Here is a 24958-nt window from a genome sequence, read left to right on the forward strand (position 1 = left end):
TTCTTTTGGCTAATGTAACTTTTTTCAGGGGTGTGGGTGGGTGTGAGACAGAGAGAGAAAGATAGGGAACAAGGGGGGGGGGAATAAGCATTGGGAAATAGTTTTACTTTGTGTAATGACCCATCCACTCCCAGTCTTTATTCAAGCCTAATTTAATGGTGTCCAGTTTGCAAATTAATTCCAATTCAGCAGTCTCTCGTTGGAGTCTGTTTTTGAAGTTTTTTTGTTGGAGTATTGTGACCTTTAGGTCTGTAATCGAGTGACCAGGGAGATTGAAGTGTTCTCCGACTGGTTTTTGAATGTTATAATTCTTGATGTCTGATTTGTGTCCATTTATTCTTTTACGTAGAGACTGGCTTTGGCTGGGTCTCTGGGACTGGATCCGCTATGGCTGTTGCAATCGTTGGCAGGGGATCCAGTTCCATCACCTCCGTCTGGGTCTCTGGTAACACAGACAGGCACCTGGTGGAAGGCTCAGGAACAGAGCTAGGCGTGACAGCTTGCTTAGCCTGCCTGCGGGTGACCATTCCCATCCTCTTGGCTAGCTTCACATGGTTGGCCAAGTCTTCCCCCAGCAGAATGGGAATGGGATAATCATCATAGACTGCAAAAGTCCACATTCCTGACCAGCCCTTGTACTGGATAGACAACTCGGCTGTAGGCAAGTTTAAAGATTTTGACATGAAGGGTTGAATTGTCACTTGGGCCTCTGGGTTGATGAATTTGGGGTCCACTAAGGATTGGTGGATAGCTGACACCTGGTGCTCCAGTGTCCCTCCATGCTGTAACCACCTTCCCGCCCACGCTCACAGTTTCCCTTTGCTCTGAGGGTACCTGGGAGGCATCTGGGCCCAAGGACCTTTGGTGTGACTCCGGTTTAATGAACTGAAATCAGTTTGGGGTTCTTGGGGCAGTTGGCTTTCACGTGCCCCAGCTCATTACGTTTAAAACATCACCCACCTGAGCGGTCACTGGGGCAAGGTGGGTTGCTGGAGACTGGTGTGGGGTGACGATAAGGTGTTTGGGTTTTCCCTTGGGATGTACATGGGGCCTTGGGCTGCCCCCGGTGATAGGTTGTTGTCTTGGGTTGCTCCTTCTGATATCCGCTCCAACTGCTACTAGTTTTTTTCTTTTCTGCCACCTCCGCCCATTTGGTTCCAATCTCCCCCGCCTCGATTACCGTTTTGGGCTTCCCATCAAGGATGTATCTTTCTATTTCCTCAGGAACACCCTCTAAGAACTGCTCCATTTGCATTAGGAAAGACAGATCTTCCAGAGATTTAACGCTTGATCCTGATATCCAGGCATCCCAATTTTTTACAATGTGGTAGGCGTGTCGGGAAAATGCCACGTCCGGTTTCCACTTTAGGGCTCTGAACCGCCGATGGGCATGCTTGGGTGTTAGCCCCTTTCTGATTCTGGCCTGTCTTTTAAAAAGTTCATAACTGTTCATGTGTTCCTTAGGCATTTCAGCTGCCACCTCTGCTAAGAGTCCACTGAGCTGCGGCCTCAGCTCTACCATGTACTGGTCTGTAGAGATGCTGTACCTAAGGCAGGCCCTTTTGAAATTTTCTAAGAAGGCCTCTGTATCCTGAAGCTTTCTGATTTCCTGAATCTAAAGTTTTCTAAGACCTGCTAATTCCACATTCCTAATAAAGATTTTGTGCTTCTAGTAGTCATAGCAAGGAAGGTGCCATCCATAAGGAAAGTTGACAACCAGTGATAAAGAGCGTGCTTGCCTGCTAGGCTGTTTCTCTCTATTAGGTATTGGCCAGAAGTAGAAGTATTTAGTAAATAACTGTTGTTTTGCATACCAGTGTTCTGCTTTTGAAAATCTTCTACCTCAAGTTTATTTTTCTGGGACCCACACACAATCTAGGGCACCCCACCTTTACCATACCATGGGCTCAAGGTGTAATCCAGTTAATTTGTCCTGGGCTTGGTGCAAAACCTGGTCAATTTAAGTAGCCATCCTTACCCATCCTGGGCTCAGGGCGTAATCTTGTGGGTTTGCGGGACTTTTTCCCAGTGAAAGAGCCTTAAACAGTAATATCCTTAACCTATATTTATTAACAATTGATCAACAGAATATACATGCTAAGCATACAATGCTCGCCACTCCCAATAAGGCAGACAGACTTTTCTTGATGGCAAGTCAAAATTAGATCATCTGGGGACTCCAGCTTCTGCACACTATGGTTCGCAGGGTGTTGAGGTCTGGCAGCTCTGATCTTGGGCCGTGTCCTGGAATCAGGTTCCAAAGAACTTCCTTTTGGACCCCAGTTTATATAGTTAAAACTTGTATTTTACTTAGTTAAAACTTAACCAATCATTTTAAACTAAAGCATTACACCAATTTTTCACCAATCTTAGCCGATTACGTAACAATTCTTTAAGCAATCATACCCCACCATCTTAGTTGAGTTAAATTTTGACAAAAATAAAGAATAGACAGTGATAACTATAGGAAAACAAATGAAGTATTACAAATTAAAGAACAGACAAAAGCAATCAACGGTGTCTTTTCAACCAAAATTGCTGGTAAGTGGTTTTGCCAGACAGTGTTATCTTGCAAAGTTTGCTTTACATATCTCAAGATTTTTCTGTTTGATTGGTCACTGTTGGTGCTATTAGGGCAGAAATGCTTCTTAACTACCCAATATTGTATTCAGAGTAGCAGCCATGTTAGTCTGTATCCGCAAAAAGAAAAGGAGGACTTGTGGCACCTTAGAGACTAACAAATTTATCTTGAGCATAAGCTTTCGTGAGCTACAGCTCATTTCAGACTTTCATGAGCTACAGCTCACTTCATCCAATGAAGTGAGCCGTAGCTCACGAAAGCTTATGCTCAAATAAATTTGTTCATCTCTAAGGTGCCACAAGTACTCCTTTTCTTTTTGCCAATATTGTACTGTGACTCCCTGCTTCTTAGCTCATGGCTGCTGCTGTCCTCCTATGGCTGCTGCGTCTTACTGCAGAAAGGCCTTAGCCTACACCATACCTTCCAGTGCTTAGTGTTCTCCATTGGCTTGATTTAGCTGCAGGCTTCATTTTAATGTGTGTTGCATTACCTCATACAGCTAGTTGTTTGCATGTATATTTTCATAATGTGCTTTATTCCAGCCTAATTATTTGCTAGGAATGCCAGGGTTTTGAAATTTCATGTTACTTTGCAGTTTGACCATCTATTTAATTCTTTAAAAAAAATCTGTCTAGAGAATGAAACTTAACTGAGAAAAGCTCATAAATCATTAATAAAACAAACATTATATGCTTGATTATGTAGAAACTACCGATCTTATCTACAAAAGTTATTTTTGTTTATAAATCAAAAGCAATTAATCAGATAGAATCACTTTAGTTATCTATTCAAAAACATGCATTAGTTTCATATACAAAGGTAATGATATTTGATTTCTTTTTTGTATTCTAGCTTTTAAACTATGTTACGTTTTCTGAATAAAATCTATATAGAGTTTTTAAATGCTATATCTCAAAACCACAGTCTTGGTATTGAGGCTTCTTTCTTCTCATAGCTTCTGCATTGGTTATTCCATTTATTGACAGGACTTAGGTGCTCAGGACAGAAGGCATAAATACTCAAATAGGGAGGGCCATGTGAAACCAGCCAGGAATATATGGAAGTATCCTTTCCAGTATCCTCCAGCTCTAGAAAACTAGGTAGGTTCTAAAGAGTTATGGTGCCTATAGCTTCCTGGCATCGGCTCATTTATGAATGTTATAGTTAGTTTGACATTTCCAGGTCTCTAAGGGTATAAATGGGAAAACATGACTTAAATAACTTCACTTCTTTTCAAGTATATATTGCAAAACAAAAATTTCTAAAAACCATCAGGATATGCTTTTCCTCTGGGGCAACTTCATCATCATAGCATGGAATATTAGTTTTAAGGGCCATCTTTATATCAGTTTTCTTAGGTTGAAGGCATATGGATTGTCTTTTGAGTCTACATAAAAAAAAGTGAACAAAATTCTAAAGTAGTCCATTCTAATGTGCATGAAAATCACTTGTGTATTTCAGATTATTATTAAGAACAGGTAATCTTGATGTGTAGTACAAAATAGATTTATAAAGGCAATCCCTGCCTCAGAGATCTTAAACCTGAAAGAGAGACAGAAAAGGTGAGACACACTGAGGGAGTCTTGCAAGAGAAATGTATAAGGGGAAGGGGGAAGAAGGCATAAAGTTGGGAGGAAAAGGACATGAAGGGGCATCAATGCTTCCATTGTTGATAAAGTGAAAAGGAGAAGGGGGGACCAGTTACAAAATGAGATGTGAGATGTAGGCTGGGGGAGATTTGTGCAGGTATTTGAAGGCAAGGAGAAGAAGATGCATATAGCAGGCAAGGAAGAGTCAGAAAAGTGAATTGAAAAAAAATTAAATAAAAAGGAAATTAAAAAAATCGCTGTATAAAGAGACTCTTAGTTATAACTCTCTCAGATATTCTTTTCTAACTTACCTTTTACTTTGCTGTATTTTTTAAAATATCTACTGTATCTGTTGTTGGCAATTTGATACAAATAGAAGAATTTCATTAAAAATATTTAGTTATGTTCCCAATTACTTTATAGCTGAATAGTATCATCAAGAATTCTGTGCCACCCCCGCACTCTGCCCTGTTTTCCTTGGTCATCAGAGCAATACTAGTAATATATATATAAAAAATACCAAGTGAAGGTTTTCTCAGAAGAGAAATATAAATAGTTTCAGTATTCATATTAGGAAGGAGAGAGAAAATTTAACACATAGTAGAACTAAATATCAACCACAGTTATCACATATAAAAAGATATTCTGTGTACTACAGGTATGAAAACAATATTTTAATAGTGAACAAAGGAAAAATACATAACACCTTATCCCACGGTCCCATAAAACATTAAAAATCTAAATAGTAGACACAACGGAAAACTATTTCATGAGATTTAATTGGGAATGGCATTGTACCCTTCCAAAATCATTAATCCCCAAATAATTAGTCATACATTTTCAAGAGCTTAATATTTTTGTACTTCCTAGTTAGAACACAATATGGGAATTTTATACCAAATGAATAAAACTTAATCAACCATCAGTGATCCATTAAACTTTCACAATATCCAGCTGACCTTTCCTTTTATCAAAAGGAAGACTTACAAAGTAGCTTCAGAAATCAACACAGTTTGACAGTGTTCCATAACAGCATCATATATCTTGAATATAGGTCTAAAATATCTAACTAAAAGATATTAAAAAGAGAAAAAATATCACTCAAGAATAGAATTATTCAGCACATAATTGACAGATGTTTTGAAGTCTGCTTCCACAGTTACTACATGTAAGTATGACAGGTTTCAGAGTAACAGCCGTGTTAGTCTGTATTCGCAAAAAGAAAAGGAGTACTTGTGGCACCTTAGAGACTAACCGATGAAGTGAGCTGTAGCTCACGAAAGCTTATGCTCAAATAAATTGGTTAGTCTCTAAGGTGCCACAAGTACTCCTTTTCTTTTTACATGTAAGTAGCAGATTCTTCAGGTTTTTGTGACAAGTAACCTGCTGCCACATTCTTGATAAACTGCTAGGTGAAGTGTTGATTATTTGGGTCACAGGCCTTAAAAGTTTCTGAAACACAGCAAAAGTCTGTTGCTACTTGATGGATATGATCTGAGGGGCAAAAAGATCTGGGAATCAACAAGCTGAAGTTTGATTTATCTTGCCATGGGTTCAATGTAGCTGGATGACAGAGAGCAATGCTAAAATTGCTCTCAAGTCTAAAAGTTCTGCAAAGTCTATGTATTGCTTCTGTGGGTTGAGGGGAGGGAAATAAGTATTAAAAATAACATACCCTTTGAAGCGTTAGTATTAGTATTTGTGTGTGTGTTATTCCTTCACCCACTTACTTCCCTGGTCCTTCTCGCATGAACAGAGAGCAACAATACCCGAAGTCCAAAGGTGCAAACAATTCGATGTTTATTGGGGTGAACTTCCAGCAAGCATGATTCCAGTTTCCTTTCTTAGTGTCCCCCTTCCCAGCTCTGACAGCACAGAGCCTTACCTGTGTCCCTGTTCCCATTTCTGCCCTTAGCAAAACATGATTCCAATTTCCCCACCCCCATTCCCTGTTCCCATTTCCCCCCTTAGCAAAACATGATTCCAATTTCCCCACCCCCATTCCTTGTTCCCATTCCCCCCCACACACCCCACCTACCCACTTCCTGATTGACTGCAGACTATATAGTAAAACTTGAGTTCCGCTTAGCTATACCGTAACCAATCATTTTACTGAAATTTAACTAACCAATCCTAATATATTGTAACATGATTACATAACCAATTATATCCCAGCACCTTAATTAGTTTACAGCAGCAAAATTAATTATACAGCAAACAGGAACAATCACAGAACCAGACACAGATTATGAGACAAACAATAGGGAATTGGGGACTACAGTGATAGAACAAACACAGAAGTGAGGATTTCACATCCCAGCTATTGATAAGTGAGTTCTTGCCAGATAGGATGCCATCAAACTAAGTTTCCTTTTACATCTTCTAGGCACTTCCCTTTCTCTGGAGGCGATAGGCATTATCAGGACAGGATTGTATTCCTAACAGCCCAATAGCACCTGATTTCAATTTGACTGGTTTGTAATGTGAGGATGTGACCAGTTGCTTCCCAGCTTATGGCTGCCTCTGTTGCTTAGCCAAAGGCCTTAGCCTAAGAACAGGGCCTCAGAATGTCACAGTAAGAGAAGGCTCTTACACCGGCAGACAGTGATTTTGATTGTTTCTTTTATACCTCTATAACAAGCTAAGTGATAAGAATACACCTAAATTCTTAGAGTATAGGCCTTTACAGACAGGCCTGAATATCTGTATCCTAACAGTGTGTATTTCACTATTTGTGTGTGGTGGTATATTTTGGCATTTATTTTTTATTACGGTTGTACCCCATAACACTACTATAAATCTTTTACATACTCTTGATGATTATTTTTAAAAACCACATTTTTGCACTTCATTCTTACTGTAGACTATTGCTGTGTTCTTTTTAAATGTAACTGAGTGAATAAATTGACTTTGAGAGCATTCATGGTTCCCTGCGAACAGTGTTGTACTTGTTCAGTTTTTAACTAAAGATACATAAGCAGGTGTAATTTTTTTAACTGCTGTTGACATGGATGTTGTAATACAAATGCACTAGGGTATCACTGATAATATATCTTCTAAACTCAGGATATGTCAGCCCCACCACACAAAGAAAAGTGACACTGTGGAACAGTGTAATATTTCTCAATTATTAAAACTTGTTGCCCCAAAGCAGAGAGACCTTTAGTAATCTTGGGAGAATTCAAAGATCCATCAACAGAATAAAGATATGTAGAGAGAACATGTGGCACTGTGGAACATTAAAGAAAAATTCCAACCTGTAATAGTAACCAAGGATGAGTCAGACTTTTTTCTTTTATTGACTGGGCACATTTTCTATAAAATAAAATGTCAGGCATTTTTGAGGAAAAGTAGTTAAAACAAGTTATCTTTCATTATTTGAATGTGCTGAACCTGGAAAAAAAAAAGTTTACCAAGCTGAATTTTGAATATTTCACCTTCTAAATTGGAGTTCAAAATGTAAATAAAATTTGAAAAATTAGTAAATTTCTATGATTTTTATTCCACTGCAGACAGTTACTGTATGTTGTGCGCATTGTTTATACAGGAATAATTTAAGAGTTCCACATAGCAAACAGAATGTTGGGAATCATTAAGAAAGGGAAAAGAAAAGGAGTACTTGTGGCACCTTAGAGACTAACCAGTTTATTTGAGCATGAGCTTTCGTGAGCTACAGCTCACTTCATCGGATGAAGTGAGCTGTAGCTCACGAAAGCTCATGCTCAAATAAACTGGTTAGTCTCTAAGGTGCCACAAGTACTCCTTTTCTTTTTTCTTTTTACGAATACAGACTAACACGGCTGTTACTCTGAAACCTGTCATTAAGAAAGGGATGGATAGATAAGAAGTAAATACCATATTGCTTCTGTATAAATCCATGGTACGCCCACATTCTTGAGGAAGGCGACAGAGATGAAAACCAGCCTCATCAAATGTTTGCAGGTTATGGATGGAAGGAACACTGTGCGACCATGATAGCAGTGGTTAATACAGTTAATACTGTGTGCAGATGTGATTGCCCCATCTCAAAAAAGATACAATGGAATTGAAAAAGGTTTAGAAAAGGGAAACAAAAATGATTAGGGGTATGGAATGGCTGCCTTATGAGGAGAGATACTTAGGACTTGGACTTTTCAGCTTGTAAAAGAGATGACTAAGGGGGGATATGATAGAGGTTTACAAAATCATGACTGGTGTGGAGAAAGTAAATAAGGAAGTGTTATTTACTCCTTCTCATAACACAAGATCTAGGGGCCACCAAATGAAATTAATAGGCAGCAAATTTAAAACAAACAAAAGGAAGTATTTTTTCATACAATGCAGAGTGAACCTGTGGAACTCCTTGTCAGACGATGTGGTGAGGGCCAAGACTGTAACAGGGTTCAAAAAAGAACTTGATAAATTTATGGAGGATAGGTCCATCAATGGCTATTAGCCAGGATGGGCAGGGACGGTGTCCCTAGCCTTTGTTTGCCAAAAGCTGGGAATGGGTGACAGGGGATGATGAATCACTTGATGATTACCTGTTCTGTTCATTCCCTCTGGGGCACCTGGCATTGGCCACTGTTGAAAAACAAAAAGAAAAGGAGTACTTGTGGCACCTCAGAGACTAACAAATTTATTTGAGCACAAGCTTTCGTGAGCTACAACTCACCTCCGATGAAGTGAGCTGTAGATCACGGAAGCTTATGCTCAAATAAATGTGTTAGTCTCTGAGGTGCCACAAGTACTCCTTTTCTTTTTGCAAATACAGACTAACACGACTGCTGCTCTGAAACCTGTTGAAAGACAGGATACTGGGCTAGGGATACCTTTGGTCTGACCCAGTATGGCCGTTCTTATGTTTTTATGTGCCAACGCACCCCTTGCATTTACAAGCCCCAGTGCATGCTGCAGTGGCATTTCTGCAGCTACAGCATTGTGATATGCTCCCTTTGACATATCCACGGGTAACACATTTCTGCACAGCTGCTGGGGATTCACTCCAGTGTCATTAGCTTGGGTACCAGTTTTCCATTGTGTTTGTTCCAACCCATATTCACCTGTGAGGGTAATGTGGGATTGTTGCAGTTTGCCTGCTTCCATACCAATTCTGGAAGGCGGGCTCTTTGGATATGACAGAGAAAATCATTGCTTTTTGAGGACAGTGCTTCTGTTGATTGATACATGGTGAACAATATCACCTGTGCTTTCTCGCAGTTATCATCATCATGAGTTTAACCGTAAACTCCAATCTGCTCCCATTCACAATCCAGACATGTATGTAATGGCAGAGACATTGAATTCTAGATGAGTGACCAGGACATGGTAGATGGAGCAGTGAGTTAAATATTAATTCATATACTGCAAAAATAGTAACTTACATGCAATTTAAATTTTAGGTATTCCTACTAAAGTTCTTTAACATGGCTAACTTCTACATTGCTATTTGTGCAAGTATAACTAACACTGCCACAGAAAGTTTCCCAAGATTCTCAGTAGTACTAATTGTATGGACAAATATATAAAAACTTTGGGTGGGAAATGCAGGAAATAAGAAGTGGAGGAAAAAAGCCTAAAAAATTAAAATTTTTCCTATTGAACAAGTACTTAAAGGGGAGAAAAAAGTTTTCTAGACAGCTTTCATGTGTCTGAAGTAACTAATAACTGAGCCAAGCTCTTCTGATTCATTAACTCATTCTTTTTTGGTCCAAAAACTTGGGTGGAGATGATGAAAGCTATGATTGCCAATTATAATCCTAAACCCGGCAAGAAAAAAATGGGTTAAATTTAATTTCCAGTGCGTCTTTTTTTTTCTTTTTTTTTTTTTATTAACCTCCCTAAATACTTTTCTGTTGGTTAGCAGAGTCAGAAACTGTTCAGGACATGAAAGGACATGGTTTGCTTTTTAAAAGATACTCTACTTCTTTTGTGGTTCTTCAAAAATAATATTCTAGTGATTAACTGCTCAATAATACTACTGTATTTGTGCAGCTTCTAGCACTGTGGGCTCCCACTTTTATATGTGAACTTTGTGTGCAACCATAGTAAAAATAAATAGTCACATTAATGAGGGAAGTCCCTATTTTAAAAGTTAATAACTTTCACTGTAGACAATGAAAGCATGTTGTCATTGTATAATTATTCTTCCCTACACTGCCACATCAATATGCTTGTGCTCCAACCTAGAGAGATCACTGCCCGGCAGGAGTAGACAGTGAAATCATCAGAATAAACAAAGGCTTGAAATTGGACATCACTATCTTTCCTTCAGCCTTACCATCTTCTAACACAATTAGAGTTTGTTGTGATAAGATGTACAGCTAGGGTTGTCAACTTTCTAATTGCACAAAACCAAACATCCTAGCCCTGCCCCTTCCCCAAGGCCCCACCCCCGCTCACTACCTTCCCCCTCCCTTGGTGGCTTGCTGTCCCCCACCCTCACTCACTTTCACTGGGCTGGAGTAGGGGGTTGAGGTGCGGGAAGGGGTGAAGGCTCCGGCGGGGGGTGTGGGCTCTGGGGTGGGGCTGGGGATGAGGGGTTTGGGGTGCAGGAGAGGACTCCAGGCTGGGGGGTGGGGCCAAAGGATTGGGAATGTGGGAGGGGGCTGCAGGTTGAGGCAGGGGATTGGGGTGTGGGCTCTGGGCTGGGGCCGGGGATGAGGGATTTGGGGTGCAGGAGGAGGGTTTGTGGGGGGCAGGGGCTGGGACGGGGTTGAGGCTCAGGCTTACCTTGGGCGGCTCCCAGTCAGCAGCACAGCAGGTCTAAGGCAGGCTCCCTGCCTGTCTTGGCTCCGCGCTGTGCCCTGGAAGCGGCCAACCAGTCCGGCTCCTAGGCGGGGAGGGCCACGAGGGTCCGTGCGCTGCTCTCACCCGCAGGATCCGTCCCTCCAGCTCCCAATGGCTGGGGTTCTCAGCTAATGGGAGTGCGGAGTCACTGCTCGGGGCGAGGGCAGCGCACGGAGCCCTGTGGCCCCTCCCCCTAGAAGCTGGACTTTCTGGCTGCTTCCAGGGTGCAGCACAGTGCCAGGACAGGTAGGGACTAGCCTGCCTGCCTTAGACCCTCAGCACTGCTGACCGGACTTTTAACAGCCCGGTTGGTGGTGCTGACCATAGCCGCCCTGGTCCCTTTTTGACCAGGCATTCCGGTCGAAAACCAGGTGCCTGGCAACCCTAGGTACAGTGCAACTCTGGGGAAACAGTACAATAGAAGAATGATTGCAAAGCAAAGTCAGCTCAAGTTATGCTTTCTAAACTTTGTAAGGAAATTTAAATGCAAACCAACTTTTTAAATTTGAGATTTAAACTCTCAAAAGCAACATTCAGTTTTCATTTAACATGCCATGACCTGTTCGAGTTGATATGTTGTGCGTAATGATTGCAGCAGTCTTGGTGCTTTACCAGAGGATCCTAAAATCTTCATTATGACTGGAAAAAATACATATTTTGTCAGTCTATTATATAAAGATGCCATTTTGTGTATTTCTTTATGAATATTCCAATATCTTTCTAGAGAACTAGACAGAACAGTTAACATAGTATGTAAAGCTCCCACTTCTTACTAAACTGATCTATTTTCAAAATTTGAATTATTTCCGGACACATTTTCCAGGCATCCACATTTTATCAAGATACATTATTTATTCTCCTAATTGAATTCATTTGTAAACTATATATTATTTTGAGAACAGTCTCTTCTCCATACAGAAACTTATAAAGGCATGTTTTTTTATACTAGTGGATGGTTTCACCCTGCCGTTGTTTTGCTGGAGTCCTTACTTGCATAAATCGTTACCAGCTGAAAAATAAAAAATACAAAAGTAAAAAATGAGAAAAGTCAAGTTTTCCACATAGTCATAAGAAATGAAACTGAAGCATGTTGGATTATGGAATTTAATAAATATATAAAAATATTTTACATTGGCCTTGCAGTCACATTTTTAAATTCATATTCACTGTACACACCATGTAGTATAGAATGATTTCTGCTGGTTTAAAAGTAATTTGTTGAATCAGGAAATGTCAGTTTAAAGTTCTGAGCAACCTATGCTATATTGGTTTAAGAGATTGAAGGCTGCTCCATATAGATAATTATATGCAGTCCATGTATTCACCGCAGAAATTACTTTTTGTTAATTCACCCTGGCAGTTTGTTAGGTGTGGCCATTTAAAGTACAATTCTATGCTGAATGGTATTACTTTTCTTATCATAACCTGTCATAACCTCACTTTCAGTCATGTGTTCAACCCACTTCCTTCATGATATATGAATACATACATATAGTGATCATAGAAATTAAAGAAAGAAAAGTCTAATTAGTTTATTTTGTCCATACCCTGACAATGGAGAGAGCCAAATATGTTTGTTTATGATAAGTGGTTCTACGAGTGAAATTAGATGTCTACTATATTGAAGAGTAGTAGTTTAACTATTACATTTTGAAGATAAATTACTTGGTCTTCCTGAATCTTTTTCAACTAATGACCCATCTTGTGAATCATTTTTGTTCCCCAAGGCATTTCATGCCCTGCAGGGTGAGCACCATCAACTAACAGAGTTCTTGTTTAAAATGCAAACAAACAAACCACCACTACTTTCTTTCAGCACAGATAGAATTTTAAGGCTTCTGGACTGTACTGATGATTACTTTTGTCCTGTTTCAATCTTTTCTGTAGTCTCTATGCCTATTTTCAATTTGATGCTTTCTAGATTACCACTTTTGGCAGTGACACCCTATCATTGCTTATTTGATATATGAGAGTCTATGGAATTGACACCTATTGGGATACCACAGATTAATTTATTGCAGCATTTGAGAAATCTGTGTATTTTACTTTCTTCTATAAAAAATCGAACTTGAAAAATATTTTCAAATGCTTGTTGTGGGGGAAATTTGAAAAATGTACTGAGTGAATAATTTCTATATAGGGTTGTTCCATCATTGATCTTTCTTGGGTTCTCAAACAACTCTTACTAGCACAGGGAAATACTGTTAAGAAATACTGTTAAGAATACTTTCTCCAAAAAAAAAAAAAAATTACCCTGGATTATGTGGCTTTTGGATCCAGCAACGACATGTTGTCTAAAAACACAGTCAATTATTTTTTAAAAAAACCCTTAAATTTTGTGAATAAAATCCATTTTCAACATTGATTTGCTATGTTCTTATCACTGTTCAATCCTGCTTCCTGTAACTGTCTTTAATACTGCTGTAGATAGATATATAAATAGATGAATTGTACTTTTGTGTTCTTCAAGAAATTAACACAACTTAGTTTTGGCTGTGGTGTTGCTCAAAGGAATTGCCAAATTTAAAGAACGGTTTTGCAAAAGTAGATGATCTTTTACAGGATGCTTTACAGCTATAATAGCAGTGTCTGCCAATACTGACTCAAAATGTTTTCACATTTTAATCTCTTTACAAATATGTGCTTAAGTTGTGGAGTTGGGTCCAATAATAGATAATTGTGTTTATATAAATGGCATTTCCTTTTAGAGTTATTGATTGATTTATTGATTCTCCATAGATAAATAGATTACAACAAAAGTACACTCTTAGGTTAGAAAAGAATTAGAACTCTCAAGAGAGTCATAATCATACAGATAGAGCATCATAGCCTCCAGTGGTCAGCTCTTTGTTTTCCAAGGAGATGAGAAGAGCATGGTTATGCAGCTATATCTTCTGGTGGTATCTGTACTTAAATAAATTCAATCTGATATTTTCATATTTAGCATAGTCTTTACTAACCATAGGGTCAAATCCTTTTCACCACACTCACGTGCACTGAAGCTGGTGAGATTATTCATGTGAATACCCACCATAGTCTCCTTTCTCTACTGTACTGTTAGTAGAACTATCTGGAGTATGAGGATTCTTCTTTGAGTAATGGTCCCTATATGTATTACAAATGGGGTGTGCATGTGTGCTATGTGCCGGAGCTGGAAATTTTCAGCAGCAGTGACTGTTGACACGCATGAGCGTCTTACATTACTTCATGCTCCAGGTGAGGTTATAAGAGGCCGGACGGGGCGATACACCCGTAGTCCCTTACCACTGCATGATCATAGTCAGAATCTTCTCTCTCTGTGCTCACAGCCTTCATGAGAACAATCATCCATGGTATATAGTTAGTTCAGTTGTTCCTCTTAGTTGTGTACATAACTTGTAATTAGTGTCCATAGTTGCCCCATTCAGGGCCCACCCTGACGTCGTCAGGTTACTATGCCCTCATGTCCCAGGATTTAAGAACCGCTGCCTCTATTGCCTGGAGGGAGCGCATCTCACAGCACCTTGAAACATCTGCAGGTCCTTTCTATTGCGGATCCGCAAGGTTTATCTCCTGCACCTCTGCAGATTTCTCATGGAGGAAGCACTCCAGCCCCATGTGGTGTCCAGTTCTGGACTGGTGGAACCAGTGGTGCACCCCACCCTATTCATCCCTCCTGCCCAAAACACGAGAAGGCCAAGGAGGAGAGCAGCAAGCGATCCCGTGGACGTCACAGCAGGTCCCCATCGTGGACTGCTGTGATGCACAGCGTTTCCTACCTGAGCCATGCCCGGTTGGGTGAGATGTTGCATGCAGAGCCCACTATGTCTCTCCCTATGACTACACACATGGTGGGAAAGAAGGCGAAGAGGAAGAAGGAGGCACTGGTACAGTTGGCTCCCGTGCTGGCTGTGCAGCATGGCAGCCTTCCGAGGCATGCTTCTCCACCTCAACAGGAGTCCCCATGCTCCGCACTGTGCATCGCCTTTCCCCGCTTTGGCGGTCAGCGGGATGTGGACACCTGGATGGGTTGAACCGCTGCTCCCAATGGCGCACCTCAACCTGCTGTATCCGTTCTCCCTGCTCCTCTTGGCTCCACAGCCACCTACACCAGCGGATGTGCCACTCCTCCTGGACTGGGATCCACACCCAACGGTCGTGGGACCGTCCACATCGATGGCCCTGTTGCTGCCGCCGGAGGCCTCTTCAGACTCAGAGGGCTTTTCAGCGGAAGAACCGTCATTTTCCCCGGTATTCCGGTGCAGCTCAGACTCCTGGACGCATCCCCCACACCAGATGGGCTTTCCCCCAGTCCCACCACAGTGGTATCCCTATTCTTGGGGCACAATAGTACCCACTGGACCTGCATGGCAGCAATGGCCCAGATAGGATCTGTATCACTGCCCGTACCCACCTTCACAGGCCTCACACCCTTCCATCCGGGCCCCTCTGCTGGAACCCTCCAACTTGGACCCAGAAGTAGACCCAGAGTGTGACCCGGTGGCACTGGTCCCGATGGTGGCATCCTCCTATTGGGATGAAGCCCTGATTCCCCCAACCCTCTTGCCTCCTGATTATTACTGCCTATATCAGCTTCAAGGACTGGCGCACATGGCTCTGACCATCAGTGAGGCCATCCTCCACCCCATTCGAGAGGTCTGGCACAACCCATTATCCTGCACCCCAACAGCTAAGAGGGTAGAACATCGCTACTTTGTGACATCCAAAGGGGTTGATTTCCTTTTTTCTCACCCTGCCCCAGCTTTGCTGATGGTGGACACGGCAACGGAATGGGCAGGTCAGCACTGCTCTACCTTCATCCCTCCAGATAGAGCAGCAAAGTGCCTGGATCTGCTCAGATGCAAACTTTACTCATTGGTTACCCTGCAGTTTCGCATTTTGAACTACCAGGCTCTGCTGGCAAGGTATGATTTCAATAATTATGCAAAGCTGGGAGAGTTCTTGGAGGATATCTCGCAGGACGAATAACACAGGCTTCAAGCCCTGGTGGAGGAAGACAGCTTTATCGATGAGGTCAGTCTCCAGGCAGCAGTGAATGCAACAGACATGTCCTCCTGCTCGCTGGCGACAGGTGGTGGTATACCCCAAGAGGCCTTCCTGGAATCTTCAGGCTTTCCCAGGGAAGTCCAGTCCAGGACCTCCCCTTAGACGAGGACAAAATGTTCTCTGGTAAGATGGATGAGGCCCTTCACTTCCTGAAGGACTTTAGGGCGACCCTCTGGTCTCTGGGAATTTACAACCTGGCCTCCCGCCACCAGCACAATAAGCCACCATTCTGTCCACATCCCTACCACCCATACCAGCCCACCTACACCTGGTATTAGGAGCCTGTCCAATGGTGCCCCAGATCCTAGCTTCTGTGCCCATCAGCCACCATCACTTCCTCCATCACGTCACGGCACCAACCAAGTTCTTTATGGTGATGCTTACATCGATCATTCCCTCCCTTCCCTAGGAGGTGTGGTTCACAGCCCTTGACAAGAAAGATACGTACTTCTATTTTGATATCCACCCAACCCAGTGCAAGTTCCTCCACATCTGTCTGGGCAACAACCACTTCAGTTCAGAGTACTCCCCTTGAGCATTGTCATGGCCTCAAGGCTCTTCACAAAGGTCTTCGTGGTCGTCACAGCCCATCTTTGCTGCCTGGGGCTCTCTATGTTCCCTTACCTGGATGATTGGCTCCTGGTGGCACCAACCCTTGCCAAAACGACATCAGCTGTCGCTGCTCTTCACTTGCTCCTCACCTCCCTCAGCATCTGTGTCAACAAGGAAAAATCCATGCTTCTCCCGATGCAGACCATCTATTTACTTGAGGTGTGCCTGGGCTCTGTAGCAGCTTGGGCCCTCCTCTCAATGGACTGCTTTGTGCCCTCATGGCCCTCATGGCGACCCTGTGCCACAAGCCATGCACAACAGTACACTGCTGTCTCTTCCTCCTTGGCCACATGGTGCGCTGCACCCGTGTGACACTGCATGCCTGCTTCCACATGCGCTGTCTACAACTGTAGCTCCTCTTGGTCTGCAGTTCCCAAATCAACTACCGGGACTCGGCCCTGACTGTCCTGCTTTTGGTCTGCGCCTCCCTCGCCTGGTGGACCGATCACGCCAAGGTGCTATGCAGCCTCCCGTTCACCACTACTGTCCCTACAACCATCCTTGCCATGGATACCTCCCTAGCTGGATGGGGTGCATATCTACATGGCCATGATGCACAAGGGACATGGGTACCAATGAGGTGCGCATGCACATCAACGACTTGGAACTGCACATGGTCTGCCTAGCTTGCCACGTGTCCCTGCCTCTTCTCCGTGACCGGCACATCCAGATACTCTAGGACAATACCACTGCCTTGGCATACATAGACAGACAGGGAGGCACCATGTCCCCGTCACTCTGCACAGGGGCCATCTGCCCCTGGATCTGGTGTCTTCGCCACAATGTCATGCCCTATCCAGTGTACCTTCTGGGGATGCAGAACTCCTTGGGAGAAGCACTCAGCTGGACCTGTTACCTCTACCACAAGAGGGAGCTCCACAATCCCCCATCTCTGCTCCATCTGCCAGGTCTGGGGAACCTCTCGTTGGGACCTTTCTTGCTTTTCCTTTATTAAAACTCTTCATGTGGTGTGGGAAGAAAGAAGAAAAGCAAAAAGTTAGCAAACACAAAAATCATCTCAAACAAAAGCTGTTTATTCTTTTGGTTAAATTTTCCTGGTGTTTTAAATTTCTCTCTCATTTGTAAAGATTGATTTTCCTGCTGCCTACTTCCCAGTTGTAAAGGATCTTGGAGCACCAATTTCCCACAAGAGAGGACAGAAAAATTTACTTACCCATACATAATTTTTCCTTCTCTGAAGTGGGCACCTGGTGCTCCACGAGACCACACGCAGGCTATCACCAAATTTTGCATTACATTCAAGCTGCACGGGAAATACATCAATCCTTCCTTTTTCTCTTTTGGAGCATTTCTACAGAGAGAGAGATTGAGAGCTTGGGATCTGACTTTGCTGTAATTCTTCATTTCCATTTTTTGTATAATAAACAAATAAGATAAAACAATGAAGAGTCCTTGTGGCACCTTAGAGACTAACAAATTTATTTGGGCATAAGCTTTCGTGGGCTAGAACCCACTTCATCAGATGCATGGAGTGGAAAATACAGGAGCAGGTATAAATACATGAAAAGATGTGACTTGCCTTACCAAGTGTGAAGTTAGTCTAACGAGACAATTCAATTGACAGCAGGATACCAAGAGAGGAAAAGTAACTTTTGAAGTGGTAATGAGAGTGGCTCATTTCAGCAGTTGACAAGAAGGTGGGAGTAACAGTAGGGGAAAATTAGGTTTAGGTTTTATAATGACCCAACCACTCCCAGTCTTTATTCAGGCCTGATCTGATGATGTCCAGTTTGCAAATTAATTCCAGTTCTGCAGTTTCATATTGGAGTCTGTTTTTGAAGTTTTTTTCTTGAGGAATTGCCACTTTTAGTTCTGTTGTTGAGTGACCAGGGAGATTGAAGTGTTCTACTGCTTTTTGGCTGTTATGATTCCTGATGTCAGATTTGTGTCCATTTATTCTTTTGCGTAGAGATTGTCTGGTTTGGCCAATGTACATGGCAGAGGGACATTGCTGGCACATAATGGCATATATCACATTGGTAGATGTGCAGGTGAACGAGCCCCTGATGGTGTGGCTGATGTGGTTAGGTCCTATAATGGTGTCCCTTGAATAGATATGCAGACAGAGTTGGCATCAGGGTTTGTAGCAGGGTTTGATTCCTGGGTTGGTGTTTTTGTTGTGTGGTGTGTAGTTACTGGTGCGTATTTGCTTCAGGTTGGGTGGCTGTCTGTAAGCGAGGACTGGCCTGTCCCCCAGGGTCTGTGAGAGTGAGGGATCCTCCTTCAGGATACGTTGTAGATCCTTGATGATGCTCTGGAGAGGTTTTAGTTGGGGGCTGTAGGTGATGACTAGTGGCTTTCTGTTACTTTCTTTGTTGGGCCTGTCTTGTGGTAGGTGACTTCTGGGTACCCTTCTGGCTCTGTCAATCTGTTTCTTCACTTCACTAGGTGGGTATTGTAGTTTTAAGAACTATTTTTCCTCCCTTGGTGTCCTGCTGTCAATTGAATTGTCTCGTTAGACTAACCTCACACTTGGTAAGGCAATTCACATCTTTTCATGTATTTATACCTGCTCCTGTATTTTCCACTCCATGCATCTGATGAAATGGGTTCTAGCCACGAAAGCTTATGCCCAAATAAATTGGTTAGTCTCTAAGGTGCCACACGGACTGCTTGTTGTTTTTGCTGATACAGACTAACATGGCTACCACTCTGAAATAAGATAAGTATCCTGCCTGGAGATATCTAATCTGTTGTAATTATATTAATTAGAATTGATAGTTTATTATCTTAGCTTGGGCAATTGACGGGGGAGTGAAAGGGAGTCATTTCTCTGAAGAGCTCCACCTGCTGGCAGAACATACTAAAGATAGGCAGTTTTTTTGTTTTGTTTTTTAAAAAGAGGAGCCTCCAGGCTTTCAAAGTTGAGGAGGAATAATCCAGTTATAATGGATCACAGAGCGCAGGGTGCCCCTTGTAGAAAGAAAAAATTAGAATGGGTGAGTACATTTTAGCATGTGTGTGTTAGATTCATATTTGGGGTGTTATAAAAGTGCAATAATGTAAATAATCTTTAGTTAGAAATCTTACTGCATTTCCTAGAAAGTTTGATAATGCTGTTTTAAAAAATATTAATTGAAGTTGGTATATATGCTTTTTGCTATAATTTAAAACTTTAGCATTTTGACTCTTTGATGCCAAAGGTGATTTAAAGTCCACTTAACAAATATAAATAAAACATTTTTAAAAATTAGCATTTCAGTATGTTTATAGTTATAAATAAAATCTCAACAATAACTATTTTTATATTTATTTCATACATCTCAAAGAAGGATACAAGATTAACTTTCATAGTATCTGATCATTCAATGAGAGGACATGTAAAGTAACCCTGTTAGTGCTCCTTCATAAACACTGGCACAGCTGAGTGCTGTGAAATAGTGTAGTAGAGAGAGGACAACATTTAACATTGGTAAAGTATCATAACTAGTTTTTATTAAACTATTTGACAGAAATTCAGGCAGCCAAATGAAGTGTTAGATATAGTCATCAGGTTTATGTGATCTATAGCATGTGTTCAGTTTAAAAAAACCCACAAAACTGGAGAAGTGCTTTCATAGCTAATCACCCAGGTGTTGTCCTTCCTCATCCCCTTCTCAGGCAGCAAATAAATTTAACCTTTCCAGAGATGCCAGTCTTACAGGCTCCATAGACAAAACAGAGCTCTCTAATTTTAAATCAACAATTTATACATTGTAAGTAAAAGTCTAAATAGCCAGATAAGAAACTATTTCAAGACTTCTCCTTCTATTCTTCCTTGTTCCAACAATTGCTAATATGATATACACAAAGGCCAATAAGAACAACCTATCCCTGAATTCCCAGCTAGCAAATATAACAAGGATTATAACAGAAAAAAAATCTCTTCTAAAAATAAATCAAATATATAGTAAGTTGGAAAAGTCTCAAATGAATCTTCATTTTGTTAGACTATTTCTCCAGAAATATCTGCTTTTTCAAATTCTAAAAGTATGGATTACTTTTGGGCCTTTGGAGAAACGTTCTTGATATTCCTTGGTGTTTACTTCAAGATGAGTAATGAAAAGTTAGAGTCCTATTTCTGAGATAACTCACAGTTCTCTCTTAAGTACTATCAATATCTGGTGCAGAAATAGAACAGTAGCTCCTTGTTACTAAATCACTGTAGATTCATTGTAACTTTAGCATCTTGTCCAGTTCTCTCCCTCAGAGAGAGGGTTTAGTGAGTAATGTATTGCTAAATTTTATAGTGCCAGAACCCTGCCCTCCACTCCTGACCTCACAGCTTCCCCTGATCCTTCTCTCCCCCACCCACCCTTTCCACTTTTCTGCCCATTTCATACATGCCCTGCCCCCCTTTCTCTCTTCCTCTTCTCTCCTATCACCTTCCCCAAACACACTTTCCCTTTGCACCCAACACTCTGCTCTATTTGCCACTTTGCGTAGGTATCTGGTGAAAATATTCTATGGTGGTGCTGGGTGGGGGGGAAGGAGAATTGAGTATATTCTACCTGGATATTATTGCCATACTCTCTGAAACATTATCCAATGGAGAATCTCATGGCTGAAGTTAGTTACTATAGTTTCTAAAGTCATATCATCCAATATGATGATTCCAAACATTCAGAAATATGCCCTTGTTACCTGACTCACTGTTTTCAGGTATGCCAACCAAGTGCAAGTTCATGATTGTGCATTTGTTTTCTAGCTCATCAGTCTTAATGTTGAACTGTTTACAGTCCTTGACCACGGTATCCAAAATGGCCTCATGTCCAGAAGATGAAGTTTCAAGGTTTGTGACATGGAGCTTTACACTGTGAATTCTTTTTAAAAATGGATTAGAGCTTTTTGTCAACCTCCAGCTGGGCTTGAATGCTATCTGTTCATTTATGTAATAAATTCAGGCTTTTGGAGATGGTAGATTTCAGGTCCATTAGTTGACCTTGTAGTAAGATTGATGGTGATTGGGCTGAGAATGTTTTTGTGAGACCAAATTCAGTTTTCTTTCAACCAGAAATAGCTGTACAGAGGTGAATGACGCTAACAAAAAAAAGGAATAAAAGGAATAAAAATTAATCCAATTCCTTGAGAGAAATATTTAGAAACACAATTGCTATATGTAGAGCCTTGCAAATCTGCAGATATCTGCTTTATGTCCGCAGACCATGTTTGAAGATCATGGATTGGATGCAGATACAAATTTTATATCCATGCAGGACTCTAGCTATATGACTTATGCATGCATTTTTCCTTCCCCTGTTTCTATTCTCTCCCATTCAAATCTTTAATTTTTTAAAATTGTTAATTCCTGCCTAAAGCTTAGCAAAAAAGATGCTGAAATGTATTCAAAATTGTCTTTCTAAATCTTAGAATTTACTCAGAATGTAATAACACTTCTTCCGTTTGTTTCTGGAGGAGGTGTAGGGGGGGATAAATTTGATACTCATGCAAGTTTTAATATTGCTTAGAGCAAAGGCATAGCAGCTGCTGTGCAGGCTGCCCCATATTGCCAATTAAACTTATTTCTGACCAGCTGTACCTTGCTATTCCAAATGCTGTATTTTCCCAAACAGACTGTATGTTGTGCATAAAAGTGGAGGGGTATGTGTTGTGATATGGATATATGTAGTACTGAGATAAATCCACCTAAATAATTTTCTGTTATGATCACACAGCAGTATTTGAATTTAGATTTCCAGAGTTGAAAAGTTAACATGTTACACCAATGTATTTTCCTGTCCTCAACTGTTGTGGTTTTAATGGAGAGACACTGATAATTTAAGTGAGATCTTTCAGAGAGGTGGAATTTGCAACAGATGTGAAAATAAGTGTAGATAGTTATGGCTGGTGATGGAAGGCTCAGATCAACCTTACCTATAGCAATACAATATATTACTGATCTCTTTTTCTGCAAATAAGATTTTCTGTATATTTGTAAGTATAAATACAACCATCCCCCCACAACATCAAGCTATTTGAGAGAGAGAGAAAAAAAGATTAACAGAAAGGTACCTAAATGTCCTCTTTTTCTTACATAGATAGCTGGTGACAACCAAAATGTGAAAATCTGACAAAACTCTGAGCTTCAAAATACTAATTGTAATTATTCTAATTATCGTATATGAAATGTATTCTAAATAGCTAAACCAAGAAGACATCTCACTTGTAGGATACCTCTGATCTTCAGAAGCCAGAACAGTGATCAGAATACAAAATGTCTTTAACAATTCACTGTTTCAAAAACATATGTGGTAAAAATCTGTGTGTTTCCATTGATTGATTCCATTGCATATTTTGAGCAAAGGCTAGCTAAGAAGCTTAGTATTTTCTTCCTATTTAGTACTACTTGCTCCTTTCATATTGAGGTGATTTTCTACATTACTGATAGAAATTAGATATGAAAAAAGCCTGTGGAGTCATCTAGTTTATTGGATGGATTGCTCCCTGCAATATGTTCTTGAAACTTCTTTGTTGCTGTCACAGAGGTGACTTGGTATAACTTGTCCACATTGGTCATCTTTGAGGAATATTCTTTCTTGATTCCAAGTACTTCATACTCTAAAAGCATATGTACAGTTTTTCATATACTGGTTAGGAATTTGTAATATTTTTATATGGCTAATTATTCCTGATATTGTAAACCTTTTATGAGCCGTTTCAGTGTAATGGTCTACCTTCACATGAAAGCTATATCTCGTCTTGCCAGCTTTACCTACATACATTTTTGGAAATACCTGGGGCATTACCAGATAATATAAAGAATAACTGTGGGAAAATAAATGAGATGTATTTCACTAAAATTTGAAAGATGGATTTTGTGGCTCAACCCTCAATTAGCATCCTGATCAAGCTTCTCAGTAAATGTACTTTCTTTTCATTTTCAGGCCAGAGCCTCAACAGAAAGCTCCATCTGCACCACCACCTCCTCCTCCGCCCCCACCTCCGCCTCTGCCAGAGCCAGCACCACCAGAACCAGAGGAGGAGATTCTGGGATCTGATGATGAGGAGCAAGAAGACCCTGCAGATTATTGCAAAGGTTTGTGTAATTAAGCACTATATAAAATGTTGAATGTTAAATAGTAAACATCTCTATAGCCCTTGACAACTTTGGTCCTCAGGAGCCACTTGAACGGTCTTCTTTTAAAGTGAAGTTTATGCTTTTGTGTGGTAGACAGAGTTTACTTAGTGCTGGTCCTAGATTATGGAGTTCACTCCTGCGAGAATCAAGGGTATGTCTACACTAGAGGGACTATTCAGGCATTGCTATGTCGCTGTAGCTATGCTGGCATAACCCTGTAGTATAAATGCTGCCTATGTTGTTGGTGTAGGAACACCACCTCCCTGAATAATGGTAGCTGTAAGTCGATGGAAGCATTCTTCTGTTGACATAGGTTCATCTTACAGGGGGTTAGTTTGGCATAACTGTGTTGGGCAGGGAGTGCTTTTTTTCCCCACACACCTGACCAATGTAATTATGTTGATCTAATTTTTAAGTGTAGACCAAGCCTAAAAATGGCCAGAAAAGTCACCATTTTCTGTCAATTCAATGCTTATCACTTTTATTTACTTTACTTTTCCCTAGGCAAAGGAATGGAGAGAACATTTTTGGACCAACATTAGCCACATTATTTTTTAACTCTGCAAGGCTTTCAAGTACTTTGATGACTGGGATGATGTAATAACCTATACTTAGAATAGAATTTATTTATCTGATTCTTCCCTCTAACTTATCTGCACCATCCTGAGACTCTCGTTCACTCACTGGAAATCTTCTGATCCTGTCCTTGTACACTATATGGAAACTTTATTCAGGCCGTTCTTATTCTGCTATTTGCCTGATTTACGGTGAGCATGGGCTAATTAGATCCCATCAGCTAGTCTAATTGCCCCAACTTCTGCCGGGAGTCTTGGCACCATATCTTGGGGGCATTTTTGCTCTAAGTCCCTCGCCACATCACTGGGAATCTGGTAAAGTACAAAACATTATTTTAGTGGAGAATGCAAATAAACTTAAATAAGCCTTCATGAAACTCTTCAGCTATTCACTGTGGTAACCAAATTGATTGTATTGTGTACTCAAGACAAGTGAAAGAGAAGTAAATATTGAGCAAAAAACGTTAATGTGAACCAGGAGCAACCAAAAAAGTGCAGATCTATTGCCCCATGAGAACTCCTGTTCTTAGTGTTATGCATGTTACATCACATAGGCGCATAATTTTGTCAAAGCATTCCATACACCAAAGAATTTCTAAAAAATATTCTTTGAAGTTGGATAAGGCCAGAGTAAAATCTTGTAATTGTTGAAGATGTGTTTTGGTTGCTGTCAATCTTTCTCTAATTCTACCAGTTGTACAGTAAAATT

At 40.9% G+C, this 24958-nt stretch overlaps 1 protein-coding gene across 10 annotated transcripts in view; it reads left to right on the plus strand.

Moving 5' to 3' along the window:
• Positions 1 to 24958, plus strand: part of SRPK2 (SRSF protein kinase 2) — a 294675-nt gene that overhangs the window by 142091 nt on the left and 127626 nt on the right. For 7 of the 10 annotated variants that reach the window (XM_074942508.1, XM_074942500.1, XM_074942505.1 and 4 more), the window contains 2 exons: positions 21305 to 21388; positions 23481 to 23632. In XM_074942508.1, coding sequence (XP_074798609.1) covers positions 21305 to 21388; positions 23481 to 23632 — 236 coding nt within the window. The remainder of the gene's footprint in view (positions 1 to 21304; positions 21389 to 23480; positions 23633 to 24958) is intronic. The other 3 variants (XM_074942504.1, XM_074942509.1, XM_074942507.1) reach the window with 1 other exon arrangement.

The sequence above is a fragment of the Natator depressus genome, chromosome 1, assembly GCF_965152275.1.
Source record: "Natator depressus isolate rNatDep1 chromosome 1, rNatDep2.hap1, whole genome shotgun sequence".
In the NCBI taxonomy this organism is placed as follows: Eukaryota; Metazoa; Chordata; order Testudines; family Cheloniidae; genus Natator; species Natator depressus.